Source organism: Cebidichthys violaceus, unplaced genomic scaffold (assembly GCF_023349555.1).
Source record: "Cebidichthys violaceus isolate CVI_PGR_0920_01 unplaced genomic scaffold, fCebVio1.0.p SCAF_14, whole genome shotgun sequence".
Classification (NCBI taxonomy): Eukaryota; Metazoa; Chordata; class Actinopteri; order Perciformes; family Stichaeidae; genus Cebidichthys; species Cebidichthys violaceus.
In genome coordinates this window covers 985,856-1,012,500 of record NW_027176307.1, presented here as the reverse complement: position 1 = coordinate 1,012,500, position 26,645 = coordinate 985,856, and the positions used below count along the sequence as shown (strand labels likewise).

Here is a 26,645-nt window from a genome sequence, read left to right as displayed (position 1 = left end):
ATCATTTAATGTGTAGGTGTTATTTTTCCGCACAGGGGAATGTCTCATTGTGAAGCAGAATTATTTATTAATAATATATATATATATATATATATTTATATATTTTATACCGAATGTATCCATTCACTCCCACAGACCATTATGTGGGATTTAAGTGGAGAAACCTCACAAACCGGCCCCCACACACACACACACACACACACACACACACACACACACACACACACACTCTATTTTGCCCCAAAAGGAAGGACAATCTCCACACTGTGAACACACACACACAGACGCACCTCGACCTTAAAAAGGAGAATAATACAAAACAAGCTCTTTGATACTCATGCACCCTGATGCAATCATCAAAAGCTGAACCTCTGAAAATGTCAACATCATTTCTCTGGAAAATGGCACCGCGATCACTGCAGAACAACCCAAGGTGCATATTCTTAAAATGCCAACATGAGTCCCACCTGAAATGTCAACATGGTTACTCCGACATGATTTCTACACAGTAATATGCCCCCCCCAACACACACACACACACACACACACACACACACACACACACACACACACACACACACACACACACACACACCTTTTCATTGCAACAATCTATGTTCTCTCAATAGTTGAGTTTCCAGCGGAAAGTGGGGGTGATGTACTGCATGGCAGGCCAGAGCAGCGAGGAGGAGATGTACAACAATGAATCAGCTGGTCCTGCACTGGAGGAGTTCCTTCATCTGCTGGGGGAGAGGGTTCGACTCAAAGGCTTCACCAAGTACCGGGCCCAGCTGGACGCCAAGAGTAAGTACATGTACCGAAATCTCGACTTGTCCTACAAACACAGCGGTGAAACCTTCAGGCGGTGTCACAGTGACACTGAAACGCTCGCCTAACCCACAGCAGCAGCGTGAACATTGATGGACACACACTACGTAGAAGTTCTCATTGATTTAATGGAGCCTGGATAATTCTCAGTGACTGATATAAGAAAGATTTTTTTTTTTTGTGTAATATGTAAAGGTGATGTATAAATATGACCAGAGAAAGATTTGTGGACAACATATCGCAGCAGCTTAGCGGTCCAAACTGTCTCATCAAAAAGAAAAAAAAAGTACATAAAGACGTGTGTTTCTGTGCACCGACGTGGGCGTCACCCTCAGGGGGTCAGAGTACACAGGAACACTCTCTTCTTGGAGAGCACATGGACTCTGACGACTCATAATCGGTGTTACAGACTCAGATCTGACAGTAGTTGAAACCACTGTGGGTAAACCAATCTTGTGCGCACATCAAACATAGGCGGACGTTTCAGACATGTGACAGATGGCCTCTGGTGTCACATTATTCTATTGGAGAAACTGAAAGCCTACGTGTTCTCTTCCTCTCTCCTTTGACCGCCCACCTCTGCATTTGCCACAGACAAGATTGACGTCTCCATCATGTCTGCTTTGATATTTAACTCCATGCTGTTCTTATGTCAATTAAGTCATCCCCCATAATGCTCTGGGAGACCAGAACTCCCAGTCCGTATTTGCGAGACATGTAACACCACCTTCAGTAGCCTCTAGTTGATTAAACACAGCCGTGCAAAGCGCTCCCGATAGAAGCAGTGTAATTAATTGACGTAATGTAGCTAGTTTAAGTATGGCCTTTTAAACACCGTGTGACGGTTTTGGTCCCTGAATAGAGCCCATCAATAGACTGTGTAGGTGGTTATTTACATGCAGTGGCTCTCTTTAGGGCGAGACACTTATAAGAGCTCAGGGAACACGTTGCCGTCTGAACAATCTTTGCAGCAGATGGATGGATAACACAAAGATAATGTTTGGTCATACGTGTTCATGGTGTGGGAGTTTATAATGAACATGCTCCAGAGGGAATGAATACATATTGTATCTTTTGAATAGTTTTTCAGTTTGATGTTTTCTGTCAATGGTGTAAACATTCCTCCATATCTGATAGCGAGAGTTGTTTATGGTTCAAAAATAAAATTGTGCACATGTAATTCTATCTCCACAGCTGACTCGACGGGCACCCACTCCATGTACACCACCTACAAGGACTATGAGATCATGTTCCATGTGTCTACCATGCTGCCGTACACACCCAACAATAAGCAACAGGTAGGGAAATGACGGGGCTCACCGTTCCAACACATATGTCCACGAGGATGTTGCAGCTATTTATTTGTATGCACGCGGTCATCTCGGTCAGAATGTTACGGAGTTTACATGATCCTACCATAATTTCACTCATTTTGCACATGGCTTAAGTAGCAATTGTCTAGATAGTGCAAGAGATTAAAGCACCGCAGACTTTCTGTGTTCACAGTGAGTGTTTAAAGATTTTCTAGATATCTCATATTTAATATTACTCAATATCTAACTCTAGTTTCTCCTGCTGTCTTTGTTGCTTTTCCAGTTACTGCGGAAGCGTCACATCGGGAACGATATCGTCACGATCGTGTTCCAGGAACCCGGGGCCCTCCCCTTCACCCCCAAAAACATTCGCTCACACTTCCAGCACGTCTTTGTGGTGGTGCGTGCTCACAACCCGTGTTCAGAGAACGGCTCCTACAGGTGAGATACACTCACCTGTGTGTATATTTGAGTATTCAGAGTGTTGTATCAACACAACAATATTTTCTATCGCACAAACATTGCAGCTGCATTTTATTTTGCCAATGGGTTATCTGGTCCTCTCTGACATTTCTTGCTAAATACATTTTTTATTTTTTCATTTGCATGAAGGAATACTAATATAGTTAATATATATATGCTCACGTTACTGCAGTGTTTAACGGTGCCTTTTAATAAAAACAACTGTGTTTTTTTGTTGTAATATGTGACTTTGCGCGGGCAGGCAAGCGAGCGTGTGCGTGACTTAAAAACATAAAGAAGGAATGCCTATTACCAGACCAACTACTCAGCTGACAGCTTTTGAAATCACTTAACAGCTGAATTTAGTGGTTCATGCTGATTTTCTTGAGGTGGTAAAATGGAGTTGGTAAGACATTTAGGTTGTAGATTGTCAGTTTCATGGCATTTTAATAACCAGCTCAGTAAAAAACAAAAAAAAAGTTTACTTTTTATCCAAAAACCGGTGGTTGTTTTATAATGTGTCATCTCACATTGATCCCAGTGCACAGATGCATGTAGAGGAAAGGCTATATAAGATAATTTGGACTTTGTTTTACCAAAAGTATGCACATGAATCTCTTTCCATCACTGCTGAAATAACAATGCTCTTATCTGTCGCTTCAAATGCCTTTGCAGTTCCACCACTCCATTTTATAGTAGGCTGTGAGTGTTGAGAGCCCTCTCTACTGCTCTACTGTGGAGTCACTTTTAAGAACTAATGGACTTTCTGCCCGTTCAGCTGTGAAGGACAGTTCATCCTCTGTTTATTCCTGCCTCTGTCTTTTTTATCTCTGTCTTGTCATTCTCTCATATCTTGCTCTCTTGGACTCCTCCTCCCTCCCTCTCCCACTTATAGCTGTTTTAATTGCTGTCTGAGCACATTGTGTGAGGTCTTAATTGTCCCCCATGGGGCTGCTTCATTACTGAGCAAAAACACACACGCACACGTGAACAAAGAGCTCAGGAATAAGTGCATATAGAGCAAACACTGCTTACTCGTTTCTTCTGTAATTCACTAGTGTTAATTAGGTTTTCTGAAGTCAATACTAATTTCACACATACGCACACTACCACCAGGTTTTCAGATGTAAATTTCCGATTCATAGTGACCACGGGGAATTGACTGAGTCACGATGTATCAAGTAAGGTTGACCTAAATGCTTTGAAGCTTTGGTGTAAACACAGGGCAGGAAAATACATCATTGTCATACTTGGTATATCTGTGCCCTCTGAAGCTGCTGCTCCCAAACCTTTTTGGAACCACGGCACCTCTTCAAAGGAAATGTTTTGTCATGCCCCCCCCCCCCCCCCCCCCCCCCCGGGCCGCCCAACCCCCAATATAACATGCATATATGTGCACAGATGCCTCTTAACAATTTAAGATTTCATATTATTATTTGTTATATTCTCATTATATAAAGCCACTCTCATATCATTAAGTCTCGATGGCTGCAAATGATTCTTGATTTGAGGTCTGGTAAACGTGTCCAAAGATATTTCAGCACTGCTGCTACTGTACGTTTACCAAAAATGATGGTGTTTCCACTTAAAGGAATGTAAAGAAACACTTAACAATGTGCTTAAAAGTAAATGTTAAGATTCAGTTTCAGAAAAGCAATGTAACAATTCAGAGGTGTCTTCAGTGCTGAATGCTTGCATATGCTTAATAAAATAGTCGCCAGCGCAGTTTTTTTTTTTTTTTTTCCCTTTCCCACAAAGATGCATCATCGCAGTTGTGAGACTATTACTGGACTAGACAAACAAGCATCACATAGAATGAGGCAATGGTGACACTGAACGTGACTCCCAGTGAGCACGTCTTCAGTGGTGTGAGGAATTACTCACTTCCTTACACATGTTGATTTTTAGTTACATTATCCATTTTTGTCATGGCAATTTCATGAGAGGTTTTTGGGGTTACACATTCAACTCTCTGCGCAGTCCACTGCACATTACAAGTGAGTCAATGACAGAAAATGGAAAACACCATCACAGCCATCTTCTTTAATGTTCATTTATTTAGTATGATCCCATTTCGAGTCAAAGAGACGATAAAGCAGGGTGTGCTTTAGGGCGTGGCTACCTTGTGATTGACAGGTCGCTACAAAGTTGTCTGGCTTGGTAGTTGTCCGTGTTATCGGCTGAGAACTTGAACCCTTTGACGGTGTGTTTTCAGTTCATGAATGTTAATAAATAAAATCAATTTTGGCTGCTTAAAAAACTTCTAAAAGCGCTCGGTTGCACTTTGGCTCCACCGTCTCGTGTCACTTCTGGTTTGCGTAAAAAAAACTTTTTTGCGACGGCCAAACTCAAGTCTTAAAAACTGTAGTCCACAAACCAATGGGTGACGTCATGGCGACTACATCCGCCTCTTATATACATTCTATGGTAGATAGCAGTGACCTTTCCCTGCCATGTTAGAGTTTATACTCTATATTTCCCGAACTCATTTCCCAATATCTCGAACACTTTGCATGTGACCTCGCCGAAACCGCCGCTACGCAAACGTAAATTCTGTAAATAGCAAATTTTGTTTTCACAAGTAGACCAAAAACATGTTATGTGTACCTTACCCAGTACCCACATCCACACACACAGTACACCTCTTAGCCACCCACTCCCATAGGTATTGACATGTTCTTTTTCTTTCTCTGCCTCAGTGGGCAGCAGGTCGTAGATACTGCAAGAGCGGAGCTGCCCACGCACTGGATATTTATAAGACCACAAATCACTGAAACCACAGGAATGTGCTCTTTCATTTCTACTGCCAAACCTCCTGCCACAAGGATCACACGGCCCAGCAATCCCTATTGCACTACGGTCTCCTCTTCCTCTCATTCAATCTCTCTTCTTTTGTCATTCAGTTCTTTTTGCTCTCCATCTTGTTCTCTGGCTTTCACACCTCTCTCTGTCTCTGTCTCTGTCTCCCCCTCCCCTGCCCCATTGCTCGTCTCTGTCCTGCATGAGTCACAGGTCTTCACTTGACTGACTCACAGGTGTTTGAGATCAGTCCGAGTGCTTTTAGAGCTCCAGTGTAACGCATTGGGTGATGTTTGTAGTGATGGAGAAGAATAGGAATAAAAGGTCACGTTTTTATTTTAACCATTTGTTCAGCCTGCTTATAACCACTTCAGCTGGTCCTCTCTGAAATACCCAACATGATTCATTTTTCATCTACAGAAAAGCAGGTGAATATTGCCTCCAGACTATATTGCTCACTTTGTACTTCGTAAGAGCAGTCGGTTTAAAAAATGTGACTTCATATGCTAGTATGCTGAAAGGTGAAAACTACTTAACGGAACATTTTGGGGTTATTTTTCCTCTGAGCTTTTGCTGCTCATATCCTGCTACAATGACACTGGCTTACATTTGGTTTTCACCTTTTCAATAGTGGAATGCTTCGTTGTCGTATATTGCCTTTTTAAACCCGCATTAACCGTTTTTTTTTTTGGATACTTTGGCTCAGCAGAAACAACATTTTAGCAGATACAGAGCAACGCTATTTTACATTTGGAGCCGTGTTTGTGGTTACAGAAACCACCAATCCCTGAGAAGAAAACTCGGTGCTCTTTAGCTGCTTAATGCTCCATGATGTTCACCAGAGAGTCGCTGGCCTCGTCTGTTTGTCTAGCGCTGGGCGGGTGTCGCGGTGTGTGTGTGTGTGTTTTTGAGCTTTTTCAATAAATAGCTGCCTGCTTCAGCTGGAAACAACGTTGATGAGTGCAGAGCGTAGCTTATTATCATAATGTGTACAGCTTAACTGTTTTAAATTTAATAGAGTTAAGGGGAACTGCAAAATCCTGTGATAATAGTTTGTGGGCTCATCACTACGAGCTACTCCTTTCATATAGGCATATAGGCCACGTGATCCATTGTTAATATGGGATATTGATCACAGCCACTTAAACTAGAACGTAGAACAATCAAGTACTTTCATGCTCTTTGCACATTAAATGGGAGTTGCTTTAAAAAGGACATAGGGAAGAGAGGTCAGTACAAATGTAGGAAATGCAAGCAACTTCTTGACATGGTAGCATGTACTGAGGGTATTCCCGTCACTCATGTATCAAAATTGTTGATTAAAAAGTCACGTTTCCATGCAATTTCAGCCATAAAAAGATGTTTCCTCTCTTTCCTCTGTCTGTCACAAACGAGGAAAGGTGGGAAATGAGGTGTCAACAATCTGACGGTTAGTATAATTGAACACCACGCGTCTCCGGTGAGGACAGGGTGTCTATGAGGTATGTTTAGAAATATGTGGGTGACATTTTGACTTTAGTTGCTTATTAGACAAAGCGATTAATCCTGGTGGCAACATTTGTGCCGATGCATGTCAGCGGGGAGGCGCGTGGGACGAGGGCTCCGACTTCCGGTGCCACTCTCGTCAGTAATTATCACCTGAGAGAGGATCTGTGATTGAGCTCATGTGGTCACGAAGAGCTTGAGGACAGGAAAGGTCGTCTGTGGACAGACATTGTGCCTTCTTTGTCATATAAAAGGCTATTTCATGGCACAGATATGGTCTGTTTGTCTCGCATAACAGGAACAAAATACTTTTCTTCCAGTAAGCAATTATTTCCCTATCCTTTCAGAGTTCCCCCACACGGTCCTCCTTTCACAGCCACGTTTTCCTTTTCTCTCACTCTGTGTTTTCTGGGGCTTTGGGCAGGAGATCTGGAAGAGTCCTCTCCCCCTCATCCTCCTCCTTGACTCTCCTTCCTCTCCACGGCTGCTCAGCTGAGTTCCTGACATACCAGACGGGGCAAACAGCCTCCGATGGCCATTCCTGAGACTTAGTCAAGGGAAAAGGGGGGAGAAGCGAGGTGGAGAGCGGGGAAAACAGGGCGGTATAGGACGTGGAAGTGAAGTACATGCTGCTGTATAAGAATTACACACAATAGCAAATTTAAAAAAAACAACTTATGTACAACATTTAGGCAGATACAGATGGCAGTAGACAACACATTTAAATAAGAAAAATACAGAAACCATAAAGATCATTTTAGCGAGAAGAAAAACAAAGACTGGAACTAGGTCTGTTTCCTTTTCCACTTTTAAATTCAGCCTCAGTGTTTTTGTTTTTGTCCTGACTAATGATATAGCAGTCAAGGATTGTGCCTTTCATGTTCCCATACTTGAGTGAGCAAACAGCATGAGGCTTTATATCAAACATAAACTCTGTTGCAGAATCGGGCAGCGTTTTCTTTTTGCTTTTAAATCTTAATGCCATAAATACTTGCTTGGATGTGATGTGGTATCCCGAGTAGATTAACTGTGTTCTAAAACCCTGGATCTAAATACGCGTGATTTATGACGTCGGATCAAAATACCCACTGCAACCGCAACTGATTTGTTGGTCAATACTGGAACAACTGATTTGTGAAACTCATCTGATTTCTCCTTCCATTTCTCCTTCTTTCTCCTCTCGCCTCCTTTTCTCTTCCTCGTCTGCTCCTCTCCCTGCAGTGTGGCTGTCACTCGTTCCAAAGACGTGCCCTCCTTCGGCCCTCCTATCCCAGAAGGCGTGACTTTTCCCAATTCCTCTGTGTTCCGGGACTTCCTGCTGGCCAAGGTCATCAACGCAGAAAACGCTGCGCACAAGTCGCACAAGTTCCGCGCCATGGCCACCCGCACGCGCCAGGAGTACCTGCGCGACCTGGCCGAGCGCCACACCACCAGCACACCCATAGACCCTTCCGGAAAGTTCCCCTTCATCTCGCTGGCCCACAAGAAAAAGGAGAAGAGCCGGCCATATGGGGGGGCGGAGGTGCGCAGCCTCGGGGCGGTGACGTGGATGGTCCACGTTGAGGATCACGGGACCGGAGGAGAGCTGGAGGCCCTACTGGCCGTCTCCAATGACTTCCTCATCCTGTTGGACCAGGAAGCCAAGGCCGTGGTGTTCAACTGTGCCACTAAGGACGTGATTGGCTGGACACTGAGCAGCCCCGCGTCTTTGCGGATTTTCTACGAGCGGGGAGAAAGTGCGTCTCTGAGGAGTGTCGGTAATAACACGGAGGATTTCAAAGAGGTGGTCAAACGTCTAGAGGTTAGAAAACACGCACACCAATGCATACATGCATACATATGACTCAGTGATAATGACCTCTTCTTGCGTGTAATATAATTAATAAGTACAGTAGTTGCTCTATTTTCACAATTATATTAAAGGTTGACATTTGCTGGACTTCCTGCCCTCTGCTGTCATAGCTGAAGGCAAGGCAACTACATATCCAAAATCAATTTGGGTCAGTTGATGCCAAGATAATTAATGTAGCTTGTCCATGTCAACACAGTGATTTCTCGGTACCTGCAGCCACGTGGTTGTTCAGAGACTCTGAATAGGACAAGAGAAGGGAAGAGGTGACGCACATTGATTGATGTTAGCGGATGATTACTGAGAAATAGCGGTGGAACGGATCATAAAACTCATGGATCGGATCAGATCAGGGATCGGATCAGCACAAAAGAGAAAAGGAAACAGATATAACTTTTAGAGATCTTATCATGTTTATTTTTGCTGCTGATACTAATTGCAAATTGTTGATGATCCATTTTGGCAGATACAGATCCCTGGTGTTTGATTATAGCAGCTGGTCTACAAGGCTCCAGGCTTTTTTTGCCACCAAAAATCATTTCAACCGCTCTGGAGTCAGTGTAAAATGTAAAATTCTAAATGTTATCATTTTACTTTGTTAATGTAATTTATAGTGTTTATTTTTCTAAAGGCACACAATTCAAATGAATAGGAAGTAAAATATTGTATTTTCATTGATTAAAACAAATCTTGTCAGTAGTAGTTTGAATGATGTATTATAATCTGCTTAGAGGTATTTTAAACAGCTCATAATCATCTCTAATATCTATTTATGTTGTTCTGAAAACATCTCCTTCAAACAACTGGATTTATTCAAGTTCCTTACCAACACTACATTTTACAAGCTCTCATGTAAACACATCATGATAACGTTATACGTTACCTTCGCCCAATAATCATTTTCACCGAACAGAGCCTGAACGCATCACAATACAGCCGAACAGAACCTTTGTTCGTATTCCATTAGCCGCTTAACCAGTTCTCCTCTGGTCAATTTCAACTCGGATTGGTTGTTGACAACGTAACATTATCGGAGATCGACATAATAAAAAGCATAAATGCCGATCGTCAGTAAAATTCTACTTCACACGGTGACGGTTAACGTTAAGCTGTGTTATTTATCCGCGGTTCACATGTGTGCCGTGGGGGGGAAACCGTACGAATCGACAGCGACCTGTTACACCACTACTGACAAACCAAATCAATGGACTAAATTGCCGTTGGCTGCCATTGATCGTGTACCTGGCCCACTCACAGTCGCTCCTACTATTTACTAGCTGTCAATCTGCCAGAATGATAAAACAATTTTTGTCTACATGCCAAAGCTGCTGTCTCATTACTGGTCTCAGCTTATTGAGGGAGTTTCAGAAACACCTCTGGACAACATGCTCCTAATGGCTTATACACCTACACAGACAGTGAAGTGGAGCTAGCTCTTCCTTAGCTGTTTCCATGGAAACAGGATAGAAAAAAAGGTGTTTTCTTATGCAATCATCAGTGCTTCAGAATACATTCAGCCAACAGTCAGCCTCTCCCTACACTCAAACTGTGTGTGTGTGTGTGTGTGTGTGTGTGTGTGTGTGTGTGTGTGTGTGTGATGTGTTTTATCATGCATTTATGTAACATGGATTGAGTCCTCCATGTTTGATTTCCACACAAACATATTTGAACACACACACCCATTAATATATCACTTTCATGTTTCATTTCATGCATCCGTTAATCTTCAATCATTTGGACTACCTCGGTGCCAGAGGAAGGGAAGTGGCCTCGGGGCCACTCTCTTTTTGGAACTCTCTCCCTTTCTCCGCTCTATAACGTTCCCCTTTTTCTTGCACTCCCTGCCTCTCCCACATTCAGAAACATCAGAGGGCATCATAACAATTCCTATCAGGTGCCAGTATGCAGCATTATTTATTCACGCATGCTTCTGAGTTAGACATCTATAGAGCTGCCGTGTTCCGACAAAGAAATGCAAGGTGCCCTGAAGCTGCCAGGAGCGACACTTAGAGGGAGGAAGAGAGGGATGAGTTGTGAATGACTTCAATGAACAAGTAGCCAGGAATGAGGATTGGCTTTAGGTGATCAGGACTGTTGAGAAATGTAACTATTGATCAACTTTTCCTCCCCTCTCCCTGTGAAAAAGATGCGTGGCTGTGTCACAGCGCCGCCTGAAGAGACGCTTCCTTTAATGAAAAAAACGGCGTCTCTTCTAAGCGACGCGCCTCTGTGTGAACACAGCCTAAAGTGTCACATCAAGAGACACACCGGCTTTCATTTCTATCATCTGTCGTGTGTGTGTGTGTGTGTGTGTGTGTGTGTGTGTGTGTGTGTGTGTGTGTGTGTGTGTGTGTGTGTGTGTGTGTGTGTGTGTGTGTGTGTGTGTGTGTGTGTGTGTGTGTGTGCGCACAGTGAGAGGTGTGCTGCTTATTCTGGAGCACTGATCTTTATTTATGGCCATGAATCTCTTAGGGATCACTTAAGTTGTTTAAAAAATAAAGTCTCCTCTTCAGCGTTAAATAGGAAGCATGTGTACATATGCACGCAGCGTGTTCACACACATGCTGACCTACACCTTTACAGACCATAATAATAAATTACAGAAGATAATCCTATAAATTATCCCAGTATTCTATTAAAGGTTTTTCCAAACACATAAAAACATTGTTTGCTAAATTTGACAGAGGGTTTGGAAGATAAGAAAAGTTCACGGTGCTTTTTCACTATGTCCCCTTTTCTGTTCACAACTCTCTCTCTCACTGAGTGTCCTCTGATAATGTATGTCACTTAATGTTCAGTACTTTGTGTCTCTCTCTGCCCTCCCTATGTCCAGTTCCTGACTAAGGGCTGCGAGACATCAGAGATGACGCTTCGTCGAAATGGCCTGGGGCAGCTGGGCTTCCACGTGAACTACGAAGGCATCGTGGCCGAGGTATCTGTCTATACTTTACTCAAATGTTCTCTAAAACAATCTAGTTTATTGAGGTAGAGCGTGTTTACATTGAAGATCTTAATGTGCTTTATTAGCCTTACTCTACCTTGTTAACGCAATGATTATAATTGATGCATTTCTTTTTCCTCATTGAACATAACTAGGTGAAGACTCTCTGTCTTGGATGTTACTGAATTGGATTATTAATCACCTCACCATTGCAGCTGTGATGTAATCACACTTTCTCCCTAACAGGTGGAGCCATACGGTTACGCCTGGCAGGCAGGACTGCGACAGGGAAGCCGATTGGTAGAAATCTGCAAAGTCGCTGTGGCAACGCTGACCCATGAGCAGATGATCGACCTCTTGCGGACCTCGGTGACAGTGCGTGTTGTTATCATTCCACCACACGATGACGCCACTCCTCGCAGGTAGGTGGGGATGGGGGAGGTGCCTTCAATTGTTTCAATTAAGTTCTTATGTGCACCACTTGTTCATTGATTTAGTATTTCAGTTTCAGAAGTTCAGTGGCGCATCACTTTACTTTAAAGGAGCAGTGCGTAGGATTTAGTGGCACCTAGTGGTGAGTTTGCAGATTGCAACCACCTGAATACTCCAAGCTAGTGGGAGAACTACGGTGGCCTTCAGGTCTCTTAAAATAATGTGAAAGGCCCTGTCTAGAGCCATTGTTTGGTTTGTGAGTTCTGAGCCACTGTAAAAACATGGCGGTGCAACACGACCCGCTCCGTGAAGAGAACCTGTGCCGTATGGAGATATAAAGGGCTGATTCTAAGCTAATTCTTATTTTCACACTAATGAAAACATAATTATGGATATAATATTCGATTTCCGCCAATAGATCACCCTAAATTCTACACACTGGACCTTTTTAAGAGACCAAAAAGCCTACTTGAGCACCCAGCAATAACATATAAACAGATACACTGGTTGGTTTTATTGGACACTGGCTATTTAAAAAGTCACAAATCTTTATATAAGCTATATATAACCAAAAGATATGCAACACTGACACACACAACACTTGCCTCTCAAACAAAATGTCCTTCCTCCTCTTGTACAGAGGCTGTTCAGAGCTCTATCGGATGCCTGTGTCAGAATACAAGGACAGCAGCAGCAGCGATAGCGGCTCCTTCGAATACAAGTTTCCCTTCCGCAGTAACAACAACAAGTGGCAGCGGACGTCCAGCAGCCCTCAGCAGTCACTCACTGCCTCGCCGCAGCCCCACCAGCCCAACCGGGCCATCAGCCTGGGGAGCTCAGTGGGGAAGACCCTGTCAGCTGAGAGGCTGGAGAGGGGCGCAGTCATCCCACGCAGTGTCAGCAGTGATGGCCGGCCCCTGGATACCAAGAGGTCAGAGACCCGTGGCTTTTTAGACATGGATTATTAGAATATAATATTTATATTTTAGAAGGACAGAACAAACAGGAAAAATTAGATTTTGAAAGCCAGACATCTTGTGAAGTTATCAAGTCATTGGTACAGTATTTGTTTCAGTTTTTTTTTTCTTCCTGTGAAATAATACATATTTCACCTGTAACACTGTTGAAATAAAATTAAAAAAAAAACTAATTCTGTAACCCAGAGGCAGCCTTTGGGTATGTAGTTGATTTTTAAGCAACGCTGTTCAGTATTCAATAGTCATTTTACTCATCCAGCATGTATGGGAAGTAGCAATCAATGGACTTTCCTCCTAAAGGCACGACTAAGAACATTTTGCTCCTAAAGTGCTTTGCTGCGTTTATTTCAAATTCCTTTAGTTCCAACATTTTCACGTACCCGTAAATTCTTACAGTTCGTGTGTGTGTGTGTGTGTGTGTGTGTGTGTGTGTGTGTGTGTGTGTGTGTGTGTGTGTGTGTGTGTGTGTGTGTGTGTGTGTGTGTGTGTGTGTGTGTGTGTGTGTCGGTAAACCAGGATGTCTCCGGGCAGTGAGAGCTACAGCCTGGCCTCCTCGCTGGCGTTGGGTCGCTCCCCTCACAATCGCAGCTCTCCCAGCAACCTCTCTTGTTCCAGTGACGCCTCCGGAAGCTCTGCTCACTGGAGACAGAAGTCCATGCCTGAGCAGTAAGGAAGAGGGGGGGGGGGGGGGGGGGGGGGGGGGGGGGGGGGGGGGGGGGGGGGGTTGTGTTTGTCTGTGGCTGGGTTTGTTCCAGAGGGATTCTTCATTCAAGTTATGATATATCGTATCAGAAAAGCATATCGGAAGCATCACATTCCTTCAGTATCACACACATCTTTTTGCTGCCTTTAGGTACTTTCTTCTGAAACTAATGAGAGAAAATTGTAATGATTGTTTGGCCATGAGTTGATGTATTATTGGATTACAAAGCGCATTACTCAGTTTTTAATTTTAGAAAGCATAATGTATCTCCAGCTTTAATTACTCCTGTTTTACACTTACGCAGCTGATTCTCTAATTCCCACAGTTGTAACAATGTGTTACGTTGGTGTGGGACAGTGAGATGATAGCGTTTGTGTGTCTTTGTACATTGTAATGCTCTTGACAGAGCATTTTCTTTAATATTTCCACCCACTGCAGCCTGTGGTCAAATGCATTATTATTTCTTGCACTGCATTTTTAATCAGTGGAAACACATTTAGCTCATAAAACCACATTTAGCTCATAAAAACAGCAGAATATAAAACGACTCATCCTGATTTTGCTCATTCACCAGGTTTGTTGGCAGCCGCCACTCTCCGATGTCTACAGAGAGACGAGAGGGGGCTGGAGAGGGCGGTTCCAGTGGGAAGTCCACTCCCAATTGGTCGAGAATGGAGGAAGGGGGCGGGGCCGAACGAGGGTCAACAGGTGAATATATGTTAGGGAGAAACAGTGGAGAATATACAGTAAAACTAATGGGTAACTCTAGTATTTGTCAACTCCAGTATTTTTTTAACCTGGACCCTATTTCCCCATGTAAGTGTCTGATGGGGACAACTATTATTTAGTTAGTCTAGTATTGAGCAAGAACACGTCAATCTACGTCCACTTAAATTGCTTTTTTTTTTTCTCCATTGACAAGCTCAGTAGTGACTGACATTATGGAAAGATAAATAACTCATTTTCTCATGATAGATTAATTTAAATCAGCCACATATTTAGCCAGATGCATTAAGTCTGTACTCCAATTTAACAAACTCTAATAAAATGAGTCACTTAGACACAAAAAACAACAACTTGAATAGCATGGGAGGGAGGGACAACGCGGAAAATAAATCATTCATATTATTCATATCACTAAATCCTTTGGAATGACAGGTATATCCAGAAGAGTGTGTGCATGGTGTTTGTGTGTGCCTCCTCATCTGCTAGTGACAGTTTTTCTGGAGCTGAGATAGCAACTCTGACAGCATCCACAATCTTTCTCTTCTTCCTCCTCCTCACACGCCGCCTCTTCTGCAAGCTGTGAATTATATTGCCTTCACAGAGCAGGTCTTGATTCCTCTGCAAACAGACAAAAAGGTGGGAAGATAATGAGACAAACAGAAAGAGGAAAGTGGTAATTATTGAAGGGGGGGAAATGATATCAACAGTGATCTCAATTAAAGTATATGGCTTTTCCTCACTCAGTTCTATACGGTTTAATAAAGAAGAAAGGGAATGGGGAGACATTCCTATCTTTCCTGTCAACACAGTTGGCCAACCTTCTCTTTGTGTGGCTTTCCTTCCCTCACTTCCTCCAGTCTGGTCCTCATTCTCCACGGTCAATTATGTTCTCCTCTCATTCATCTTTTTATTCTCCTTTTATATTGGCTTTCATTTAATTACGAGTATCCTCCCATGCACTGTTTTTTGGGAGGTTTTTTTTCTTGTTTTCCAGCTCTGAAAGCCACAAAAACGGCATGCTCCTCTACCGATCCTCTGAATCTCAGCTTTGGTTGATTGTGGACCAGCCTACTTTCAACCGTGTCCTCAACCTGTTCCTGACCGCCACAATCACAGAGAAAGTCCCTAGTCTCTCATTTTGTGGTTGTTTAAAGCACTTATGTCGTTATTGGTCAGGGTGGAACAATGCAGGCTGCGCCAGCTTCGGCTGCGTCAGCCAACTGTCCTGCCCTACACGGCCCGCTCGGCTGCCTCTGTGGTTTGAGGTTCTGTTCTGTCCTTTCCTCTTCCTTCCATTTTTAACCCCTTGACCCGTTAAGTCTTCAGCAATGATGATGTGGCCGTGCTCTGTCCAGAAATAACTAAGTCATGCAGAGGGCAGGATACTCACTTTTGCTTTCCTGTCACACAAACTGACATTACTTTTGCCATTAATTCAGCCATTACAGGGTTTTGTATCTAACAACAAAGCAAGGAATCTGTCTCTCAGTCTTTGGGTGTGTCGTCGCACATCTCGAGAACCGTTCATCTGATCTCGCCATGTCAAATTCCTTGTATGTTCAACATACCATGGCATATAAACGGTTCTGATTCTGATCTACTTCACTCTTGGTGGGTGTACTGCTGGGGACCCAAGGACTTCCATTGTTGAATATGGTGCAATTAGGACACACGACACATGTTCAATTTGAATAACCTTTGGATAAACAAGCGATAGCGCTCTGTACAGCAGCGGAGGCGGGGCTTCAGGTCCCTGCAGACTGAGTCCAGCATGTGGTCCACAGCGGGCCTTCACAGGCTGGTCACTTTTGCTGCTGGATTATACTAACGTTACAACCAAACTCTTTATTTCCTGCAGTCAACTATCGATGATCGATTCTTGATCGAACGCTGCAAGCGACAATACCTGAATCCAAGCAGTCAGCGCGCTACAAACGACAACGCTCCAAATTGCCGCGCTCTGAAAGGCCACTGCACCAGTTAGAGTAATCATTGTCTCAGGTTGTCCTGTTGCATTTATTTAACATAGCATTTGTGGAATTTTGTTTTGATAGACTGTGGCAGGTTTATGATTAATTCATGCGTTGGGCGGTGAGATGCAGAAAATGTGTTCCCTTCCCATGCACAGCAATTTTGAACTACCGTAACAGTGTTTTTTTGTTTTTTTTTTGTTGAACAAAGCCTACAGGAGTGGATGACCAATCACATCAATAACAGCGCTTAATAAGAAACAAAACAATATATCACACCCAAACATGTAGTGACATGTACAACTTATATATGCACAGCCACTCAAACAAGCATCTCTAATTAGTGCAGAGAGCCCTATGGGCAACTATGCAGAGAAAACTATGCAGAGCTATGAATATTCTAAGTGAGATATGGTGTGTGTGTGTGGGGTGGGTGGGGGTGGGTGGGGGGGTCACTACATTACTAGATTCATCCTAGCAGATGTTGTGATACCTCCCTTAGCTCTGCCTCTCACGGTGCTTTGGTCATTAGCTGCCTACTCTGTATGTCTTCTTGCATAACATGTAGACAATTACACAACAGTCCCATTTATACCCCGAGTTTTGCTTCAGGACACACACACACACACACACACACACACACACACACACACACACACACATGCGGAACAGCCTGCCCAGAACAAACAAAGCCAGGAGGGACTGTCTGGGGACAAATTTGTGTTTGATGTGCGTTACCTTTGAAGACAAGTGATCTGGGGGTTTTTTGTCCACGGACACAGCAGAGTCGGAGTGAAACCGGCGTCATCGTTATGAACCTCCAGGAAGCACGAGTGCTGTAGTAGCTAAATACACACAAGTGAGCGGAGAGCAGAACGACTTCTCTGTTCAGTCATCAACAAGTCATCTGTTTGTACCGCAGGCTGTGTGCATGCATTCGTCACCAACCCCAGCTGTGTATATTGTCCAATTTATTGCAGAGACCCCAGCCTCCAAGTCTGGTCAAGGCTACTCTGGAGGTCCCCGCATCCAAAGACAAGAGCAGGTCATCCACCTGTCCCCGAAGAAGAGCAGCCAGGTCAGGCTTTACACCCGTCTGTAACCCCTCTTTGATTCCTTCTACTGTTGTTGTTGTTGTTGTTGTTGTTGTTCTCACTAACATGGAAATCTCCCTCACCTGTCATCTCCACTTTCTCTTTGTTCCAGCAGTCGGACGGCCCTTATTCTGGACACTCCAGCAGTAACACTCTATCCAGCACAGCCTCCAGCGGGGGCCACAGCGACAGCGATAAATGGTATGAAATGGGAGCGGGCGGAGGCTCCAGCGGCGACCAGGGTGAGCCGGAGCCCAATGGCCTGGGCGGCGGAGGCTACCTGCAGGGGGCGTCTGCCGACAGCGGCATAGACACCAGCTCGTACGGAGCCTCCCACCACACACACCCCCACTCTCATCATGGCAGCACCACCTCCCTGCTGGCGCCGAGCGGAGGCAGAGAGAGCAGGGAGAGCAGGGAGAGCAGGGAGATTAGGGAGAACAGGGAGCGGTCAGCGTCTCCTTGGCACAGCCCCACAGAGGGAGGCCGCCGGATGCTGGAGAGGTCACCGGCTGCAGCCGAATCCCCGGGCCCTCCGGCGGAAAGGAGTCTGGAGGGGACAGGCAGGAGCCCGCCTACTCATCTCCTTGTTAGAGACAGCAGCACCTACAGTCTGAGTGAAGCTGGATCACACTCCAGGTATGTGTGTGTTTGTGTATATTTTAAGTGTTTGTGTGAGGAGACGTTTGAGTTGCGAGATAAATCTGAGTGGTTGTGATATATTTAACACTTTCAAGAAGAACAACATGTCTGCTTGTTGTATGATTTAGACTTTTCTCAAAGCTTTTCTTTTTTCTCTCAATAAAAGTTGCAGGGTACGGTTTTATCTAATTTCAGTCTTAATTTTGAATTTTATCTCTGCTGCTTTGTCATGTGACATTGCAGCATTTGCTTGGCCTCTGCAGAATGTTTTCCAACTCTCATTACTCAAGCTAATATTTCTCCGCCCAAGAGGATCACACACTAGACCACCTCGCTCTCGTTAAGTCTTTCCTGGAAACCGAGCACGGGAGCAGTCTTAACTCCCTCTTATCTTTCCACATTAGGCCTCAGGAAATGTGCAACACATGTCCACCTTTACATAGCTGAATCGGTGTCTGGAGCCGAGAGAACTCCAGTGATTTGTTCTTCCTGTTTGAGCAAGTCTTAATTCACCCGTTCAGATCCAGTTACAATTCATGACCTGAGCATCATCAGTCCAACATTTTAGACACATTTGTATTCTGTCAAAGTGGCGAAGGGGGAATAAAAAAGGGCTCTGAAATGAGTTTGACCGCAGGTGATACTTTATAAAATCTTCCATCTATAACTCAACTATGTATTTCCTCCCAGGAAATTCCTAGAGTATTAAAATGTTACACTATTGAGATTTGTATTAATGCTTCACCAAAGCAAACATTTAAATTGTATAAGGCAAGATTATAGAGATCCGGTTAAGCCATAAAACAAACCTGCCATTGCCTAAAGATGCAGGATTATGATTAAACATGTATACATCTTTCATCAAAGATGATTCCTCTCCTTTATCCATCAGTGCCAGGCATTCAGGCCACAGCTCCCCAAGAGAGGAGTCCTCCTCCTCTTCAACCACCTCCCCTTCATCCCAGTCCTCATCATCCCCTGGGCCCAAGAGCTTCTACCCCCGTCAAGGAGCTCAGTCCAAGTACCTGATTGGCTGGAGGAAACCCGGTTCCACCATCAATTCTGTCGACTTCGGAGACACACGCAAGTAAGGATGGAGCAGAACAGAAATTAAGAAACAATTAAGTGCGTTTTTCATTGTTCCCAGTCCAGCAGTGGATTTAAACTGTGTACATGATTGTGTAACAGCTTACCTACAGCTCTTGCTTCAGAAGAGAATGCCTCGTCTGTTATCACTGCTGTAGTTTGAGACAGTTTGGAACAAGTGAACCAGGGATAGACTGGGTTGAGGTCTGGACAAGTGAAGAGGAGGACTTGTACAAATGTAATGCAATTCATTCACAATCCCAATAATGCCCTTTGTAAAGCTTATAATGTTGCATTCATGTTGAGACTGTGTCAGAGGTGATCCCTTCATCCCTTTGTGTATATTGGGGCGACAAAATTGAACATTAAGAGATTTCCAATGACAGTTTTTATTTTAGGAATGCTTCACAAGTCTGCATTTCATCCCTTTGCTTGTCCACCCAGTGTACTTAACTATTTATCTTCCTGTAGTAATAACATGCATACTACTCGATTACCCCCTTGTGGTTGAAGAGCATATTACACTCAAGGCTTAATGCGGTAACTGAATGCAATTAAAGGCACTACTGCTGACACTGACCACCACATTTTTTTTTATATATATATCGCTGCTATTACTATATAAGGACAATGCATTAACAGTGCAGTGTGCATAATTTGTCTCCCGAATATGTTTGCTGAATCGTCTGGCTTGCGTCTGTGTGTGCGTGTGTGTGCGTGTGTGTGTGTGTGTGCGTGTGTGTGCGTGTGTGCGTGTGTGTGTGTGTGTGTGTGTGTGTGTGTGTGTGTGTGTGTGTGTCTGTGTGTGTCTGTGTGTGCGTGTGTATTAGGAAGTCTCCGGGAGAGGGTGGAGTGGAGGTTGCTCCAACCCCAGCAGCCAGGCCCTCTCTTCGGGACATGCACTTGCCCCAGCCTCATGCCAAATCTACGATGGAGGAAGATGTGAAGCGACACTGTGCCCCAGACAGCCCTCCACCAGCACGCAGACATAAGGAGAAGGTACGTCTGCAGGTGTGTTTGTGACCCTTGTTACAGGAAACAACCTGCAAACAACCCAGGAACATGTCCTGACATTACTAACCTGCTGCTAGTCTGGTTTTTACACCTCTTGTATATCAGTGAGTCTTTCTACTGCAGTGAGTAAAGTTGATTAAGGAATACTGCTCAATAGACTAAATCAAGTTATTATAATTCTGCTCCTGACACAGTACCCACTAAATGTGCGTCTTTTCAAAGAAGTCTTTGTGATGGGACGGGAACATTTGGAAACCTCAATAAGTTACCCACATTCAATTAGTATATCAATTACTCACCCAGTGTTACTTTGAATTATGTAAGAAAACTTCTTCTTGCATGCCTCCACGGTGACTGGATAATCAATAAACAGAAAAGTCTTGATAAAATTGAAGTGACAGCAAAACTATATCAAACTATCAGTTTTCAAACTCTCACACAACTCTTCAATATAATCCAAGACTCTTCCAGTCGTATGTTCACTACTTCCAAATCGCATGAACCTTTCCTAAAACCGTACTATTAAAACACTTACGCTGTTGTTAAAGGTGGCACCCATCTAATGCAATTCATCAAGACATTTCTCCGTTTTTGATTCTTCACTCTCCCAAGTTTTTTTCAAGAATTCAATGTAACACTTTGAATAAGACTAAACTTTCACACATGCAGCAGTATTGACGCCGATGGTCTCCATACAGGTGTTCACCCACATAATGAATGGGCTCAGATCCTGTTTCTCAGTGATATAATACAATAACACTTCTCCGTCCCTTCCTCCCATCCTGTAAAGCACGGCCAGAAATCACCACCAAGCCAGCCTCTCGGCCGCCGTCGCTCCCTCCATCGTACCCTATCAGATGAGAGCATCTATCGTGGCCAACGCCTTCCTACTCTGTGCGACTCCGTAACGGAACCAACACTCAGCGCAGATGTTCTCTTCAGCTGCTCCACCCTCCCACGCTCACCCACCACCCGCGGTGTTCCGCTCAGACGGCCTTCCTATAAGCTGGGAGTCAAACTCCACGGTAAGAAGGAGGTGGAGGAGTGGAGGTGTCTTGCCCGTAGATGTATTTATAACAGCTGGAATCCATTCCAGATGTTTTTAGGTGCTTCTATTGATTTGTAAAAAACTATATTTTGTAATCATAGCTCTTCATCTTATGTGGTCGTTGTATACATGCCGTAAAAGCAGTGCAGGAAAAGGAGCTTAATACATCCTCACTAAGTCATGTGATTTGTTTATAATTATGATTAATAACAAAAAATAACTGTAAGAAATGGAAGCAGAAATATCTGATTTAGCTCCAGATGTGTATCTGCTGCCCTCTATTGATAGAAATTATACACTGGCTAAAAAAAAAAAAAAAAGGGTAATTTTACTTTCAGTTCTTTCCACGACTTGTTTTCCGTTTACAGGCGACCTTTCGGCATCTGACACATCATTGGTGGATTTGGTGGAGCGTCATCGCGGACCTCTCCCTAAGGAGCTGATGCCCCTCCCATCTCAAGACAGAGACAGCCCCCTAGAGTGGACGCACCTGGTGGATGTGGCCAATACCTTTGAGAGTGAAAGAAACACACACTACGGTATTACTAATTACTAATAAGTGCACACAGTGTCTTTTCTTTAATGTGATTTATCTCCTTGCACAGGCACAAGAGGCACTAAGATAAGCACTTGACTTAAATAAATGAAAAGGTTGTATCAAGTAATTATGATACTCACTGTCATCATTGCAGCGTTACACCAGTCATATATGCATTTTACATTATGAATAGACTTACCTACTGTATATATTCAGTTTGAGGCATTTTGTATTCATTCTGCATCTGTTGCTGATCGTGTGCATTTGTAACTTAACATGACTTGTTTTCATCTTTGTCCGTTTCTCTCTTGCTTCCAGTCCAGAGAAGTTATGTGTTCGGAGATTCAAACCACAGAAGCAGCGGTGCCTCCAGTCCCCAGCAGCCACACATAGAGCTGCAGCCTGCTCCGCTGTCCCGGCCCTCGTCTAGGTAACACCACACTTAAACGCTCTTTACCAGCTTGATTCTAATCTTTATTTACTTCACTCACACACTGTTTCCTTCTTATCTATTTAAATGCATCCATCTGAAAAATATCAGAAGCTACCGTCTCCGCTCTGTTCACAAGACTTAATCTTGCTGTATGTCCCCAATGCCCGTCTTGAAATGGGGAAAAAGGGCTTTTACTGTAGTTATCCTGCTCCTCAGCTTGGGATTTGTTGCAGATCAGTTTGGGTCTAGGGGAGCTAGATTGGAGGAAGGTACAATTTTGGCTGAGCTACATTTGGCTGAACTAATTGCTGTGATCCAGTGATATGATGAGCTGAGTTTTATTTTGGTATACTCATGCTGTGATCTGAAACTGGGTTTTTAATCTCAGGCTTTTTAAGTGAGTAGTATGGTGGAGGGCCCGTGGTGTAAACCGTGTTCACTCATGGTTCTGCAGTGGCTGTCATAATTGAATATGGTTATCTGCTCTCTATTAGAGTGTATGTGAAAGTCCTGCTATGTGTTGCTTTCTTATCCACAGTGAGGGTCACATAGGGCTGGAGAGGAAGGTCACCAAGCTGGAGGCCATGGTGAAGATGCTGCAGGAGGACCTGAAGAAGGTGGGAGGGAAAACACAAACGCGTGCGCATACATATACACATATACATATATACATATATATACAGTTTTAGTTGATTGTTTTGGGCTGCATCGAGAACTTTAGTCTGCATGTTTACAACCTCCACTCTGTGTTGTGCTAAAAGGTAATTTCCTGGCTCCCCTTCTCTATTCGAGTGCCAGAAGGAATGAAAAATGAAAGGCCCTGGTTTATTTGCATACAACTGAACAGCTCCAGATGGTGTAAATTAACACTTTGTCTTAAATATAAAACACACAGTCAGCTGTTGAGCACTGCTGCTGTTGATTTGGTTCCGCTTGATCGCTCATTGTTGTTAACTGCTGACTCAGATTTCCCTCGAAAAACACTCGGCTATTATTTTGACTTCACATCACCTGGAAGGAAAAGGACGGGTACAAACAACTTTCAGGATTGCTTGTGAATTATCTTCATTCATGCTAACTCTCCAGTGTCAAACAAGAGATTTGCAGAGATTTTTTTACAGCACATTTAAACTGCAAAAATCATGTACACCTACTCTTCAAAGTCTCCTTTCTAGTGAAATAAAGAAAATGAATTGCAGTCTCTCATTTCAAGGAACCACAAAAGACTGCGGCTGTGAAGAACGTCAGCAGCAAGGTTTAGCTAGATAGATATATTCAGTTGGTGCGACACCGCCTAATGTTTCCTCCTCACCATTATACCACAAGCAATAGCCTCTAATAATGATACCAGACAGGATTGGTTATTTACACCAAATTCTACTTCTAAAAGCAGCATTTCATTCTGTCACTGAAAGGTCCTCTGCTGCTGCAGCCCACTGTTGCTTTTAAAGGTTTGAGCTGCTAGTTAACAATCCAGCCCTGTTAACAGCGAAGAGTTTTCCTCCTCAAAATTGCTGTGGTCTGTGTGATTAGATTCTGACGCAATTCTTCGTAAATTCTCTGCCGTCTGTGAAATACTGGAAAGCGTTACGCTGTCTGCATTTAGTAGCGGCAGATGAGTTTGACACCAGGAAAACTAATAAGCTTCTCTCTCACCTCCTTCAACCACCCTCAAGCCAGTAGCAATCAGCTTGCAGCTGACTGACCGCATGAAGTTTTCTTTAACTGGCTCGATCATTTTTGTTCATGCACCCAACTAGGGATTTACTTTCCTTATAAAAATCAACCCACAAAGCCCTTAAAGTTCTCTCGAGTGTGACTCACAGTCTGCAGAGCGGAGAGGTTTATGTAAACACCAGATATTGTTTATTATATTAATACAGACAGTAAGGTGTTAACATGGAATCTTTTTTTTCAAAAGTCAACTGCTTAATAACTGCTTTAATTGAGTGATTGATTTTCCAAACCTCTCCCCTTCCTGCACAGGAGCGTGATGAGAAGGGGAGACTTCAGGGTCAGATCAAGAGGCTGTGGGAGGACAACCAGAGACTGCAGGAGGAGTCGCAGACCTCTGCCGCCAAGCTCAAGAAGTTCACCGAGTGGGTCTTCAACACCATCGACATGAACTGACTCCGAGCCGCACATTTTAACTCGCGCACGCACGTACACACATGCATACATCAGCACGACCAGTCTGGAGGGAGAGGCGGAGGGGGGGGGAGAAACTGTGCACAAGAGAAGTGGGGACTCGTTGGTCCCAAATCAGCCTGATGGCGCTAAGCCCTCCGACCATCTGCCATTGGGTTCAAACATCAGCGGGTAATATTATCGACCGGCCTCAGTCCCCACAGACCCCTCTGATTACCTTCTCAGGATGAGACTCCAGAAAAATGGGTGTTGTCAATCAGATTATGAAAGACTCTCCACATTGCTGAATTGATCTTTCTCTCATCTCGCTGTGCCAAAATCTTTTTTTTTTTTTTGCAAAATTGCCAACAAAGAGGAAGCTCTTCCCCCCCCCCCGTTCTCTTTCTGAAGAAGTCAGCTTCGCAAAATGTCACCAGACCCCCCCCCCCCCCTCCTCCCCGCCATGCCTTCTCAGTGGATGCGCTTCTCTTAAGTCCATATCTGGCCTTTTCCTCTTTGTTCCTTTTTTTTCCCTCCCAATCCCCGTTTCCTAATTTTGCCCAGCTTCTCTGGAAGGTGACTTGAGTCTTTAGTGCCAAACCAAACCCGCCACAGCAGAGGGTAGCAGACAGCCACGTGGCTTAAGAGAAGACGCCTCTGAAATGCCACGCCGTGTCTGACAGGTATGCGACAGATCTGCCAGCTCAGCCACTTGGGAGTTCACCGTAACACATGATGAATCTGAAGCCTCAAGACCACTGGACACCGGAGATGTTTTCATTTCCTTTCACATGTGAATGGAGTGTAAAGAGTTTCAGTGTTTCCTGTCCTTGAAGCTTCTGATCACTGAAGGGTCACTGTGGCTGTTTACAGCCACCGACATGGAAGCAGGTTGACATGTGTCTGAACAGGAGGGGAACATGGATTTGTACAGTGTTTTCTTTTTTTTTTTTTCCTCCTCTGTGTCACTCATATCTGGATTACAGCATCCTGTTTGTCTCTGCAGCACAAACCAACGCCTGGCAGAGGAGTATATTTATAAGCCATCGGCAAGTGGTGCCGTTAAACATGACTTGATATCCAGAGTGCTTTGGTCCATTCCAATTGTATGTGTCTTAAAAAGCAATAGGAAGAAGTCAGGACTCCTGTCTCTCTCTCTCTCTCTCTCTCAAAAAAAAAAGGGAGAGTTTGCTCTCGGGAAGATGTTTGATGTGGGAAAAGATGTTTTAAAGGTTACGCCTCAAAGACACCAGTCTCTATCTTCCATTAAAGCAGTGAACGTCGCGCTTTGAGGAAAAAGGAAAGGGAGAAACTCCACTCGCCATCCCACTGTCTGGAATACAGAGAGCCAGCTGATAAGCAATGACGGAGACATTTTTGGGAGGGAAAAGTAAGAAGGGACTTTTTTTTTTTTTTCCCAGGTTAATTTATTTCCTTGTATTATAATTCCAATAAATAAGTTGTTCTATTCGTACAGTACAACTGACATCAGTGTTTAGTTTCTCAAGAAAATGGTCACTTGCGATATTATTTAAATGTCTTTCTTTCTTAATTCTGGCTAAAGCCGAAATATATGCTTTTAATTCTGTATTCTGTTGTGTTTCGTAGTGCCCAAGCCTGCTGTCGTGTTGCTTACAGTGCCCTCTAGTGATGACCAGTGGAAATGTCATGATTATTAAATGTGCTGCCAGTCACTCTGTAATTTCCCCACGCCTCTTCAACAATCAGTCAGACGTCGACCGGGGGGGGGGGGGCACACACGCTAACTCAGAACAGGAAGACAAACCAGAAGCCAGCTTTGAGAGACAATCAAAGGTGGATCTTTGATAAAGGGAGCAGACCGTAGGTGTACTTGTGTGTATGTGGGTGTGTTTTACATTTTTAACATGTATAGTTTTCCTCAGGTTCAGTACGTTTTGGGGACAGTGAGGATCTTTAGAGGAAGTAAAAATGACTTCTATGGTTAGATTAAAAAACGCCCCCGATAAGGAGGAGCGGCAGTACCTTTCTTTGGCAGTGTGTGTGTGTGTGTGTGTGTGTGTATGTGTGTGTTGTCGTCGTGTGAACGTTCCATCGGTCCATTCAGCCGTGCCTACAGTCACTTATTTTGGTCATTTACTCCCAGGCAGAGCAGGGACGTGCCTTTGAAACAGCACCTGGGGAACAGATGAAAGGGAA

At 43.9% G+C, this 26,645-nt stretch overlaps 1 protein-coding gene across 4 annotated transcripts in view; it reads left to right on the top strand.

Annotated features, from left to right (window-relative positions):
• sipa1l1 (signal-induced proliferation-associated 1 like 1) overlaps nt 1-26,218 on the top strand; it is a 36,187-nt gene extending 9,969 nt beyond the window's left edge. Inside the window, exons 7-24 of one of the 4 annotated variants that reach the window (XM_068708394.1) lie at nt 630-804; nt 2,023-2,126; nt 2,425-2,582; nt 8,109-8,688; nt 11,570-11,668; nt 11,924-12,099; nt 12,750-13,040; nt 13,603-13,752; nt 14,364-14,497; nt 17,466-17,563; nt 17,692-18,218; nt 19,114-19,308; nt 20,138-20,318; nt 21,112-21,346; nt 21,738-21,908; nt 22,226-22,337; nt 22,879-22,957; nt 24,327-26,218. In XM_068708394.1, the coding sequence (XP_068564495.1) occupies nt 630-804; nt 2,023-2,126; nt 2,425-2,582; nt 8,109-8,688; nt 11,570-11,668; nt 11,924-12,099; nt 12,750-13,040; nt 13,603-13,752; nt 14,364-14,497; nt 17,466-17,563; nt 17,692-18,218; nt 19,114-19,308; nt 20,138-20,318; nt 21,112-21,346; nt 21,738-21,908; nt 22,226-22,337; nt 22,879-22,957; nt 24,327-24,470 (3,609 nt within the window). In that variant the 3' untranslated portion in view covers nt 24,471-26,218. The remainder of the gene's footprint in view (nt 1-629; nt 805-2,022; nt 2,127-2,424; nt 2,583-8,108; nt 8,689-11,569; nt 11,669-11,923; nt 12,100-12,749; nt 13,041-13,602; nt 13,753-14,363; nt 14,498-17,465; nt 17,564-17,691; nt 18,219-19,113; nt 19,309-20,137; nt 20,319-21,111; nt 21,347-21,737; nt 21,909-22,225; nt 22,338-22,878; nt 22,958-24,326) is intronic. The other 3 variants (XM_068708397.1, XM_068708395.1, XM_068708396.1) reach the window with 3 other exon arrangements.
• Nucleotides 26,219-26,645: the final 427 nt, after the last annotated feature.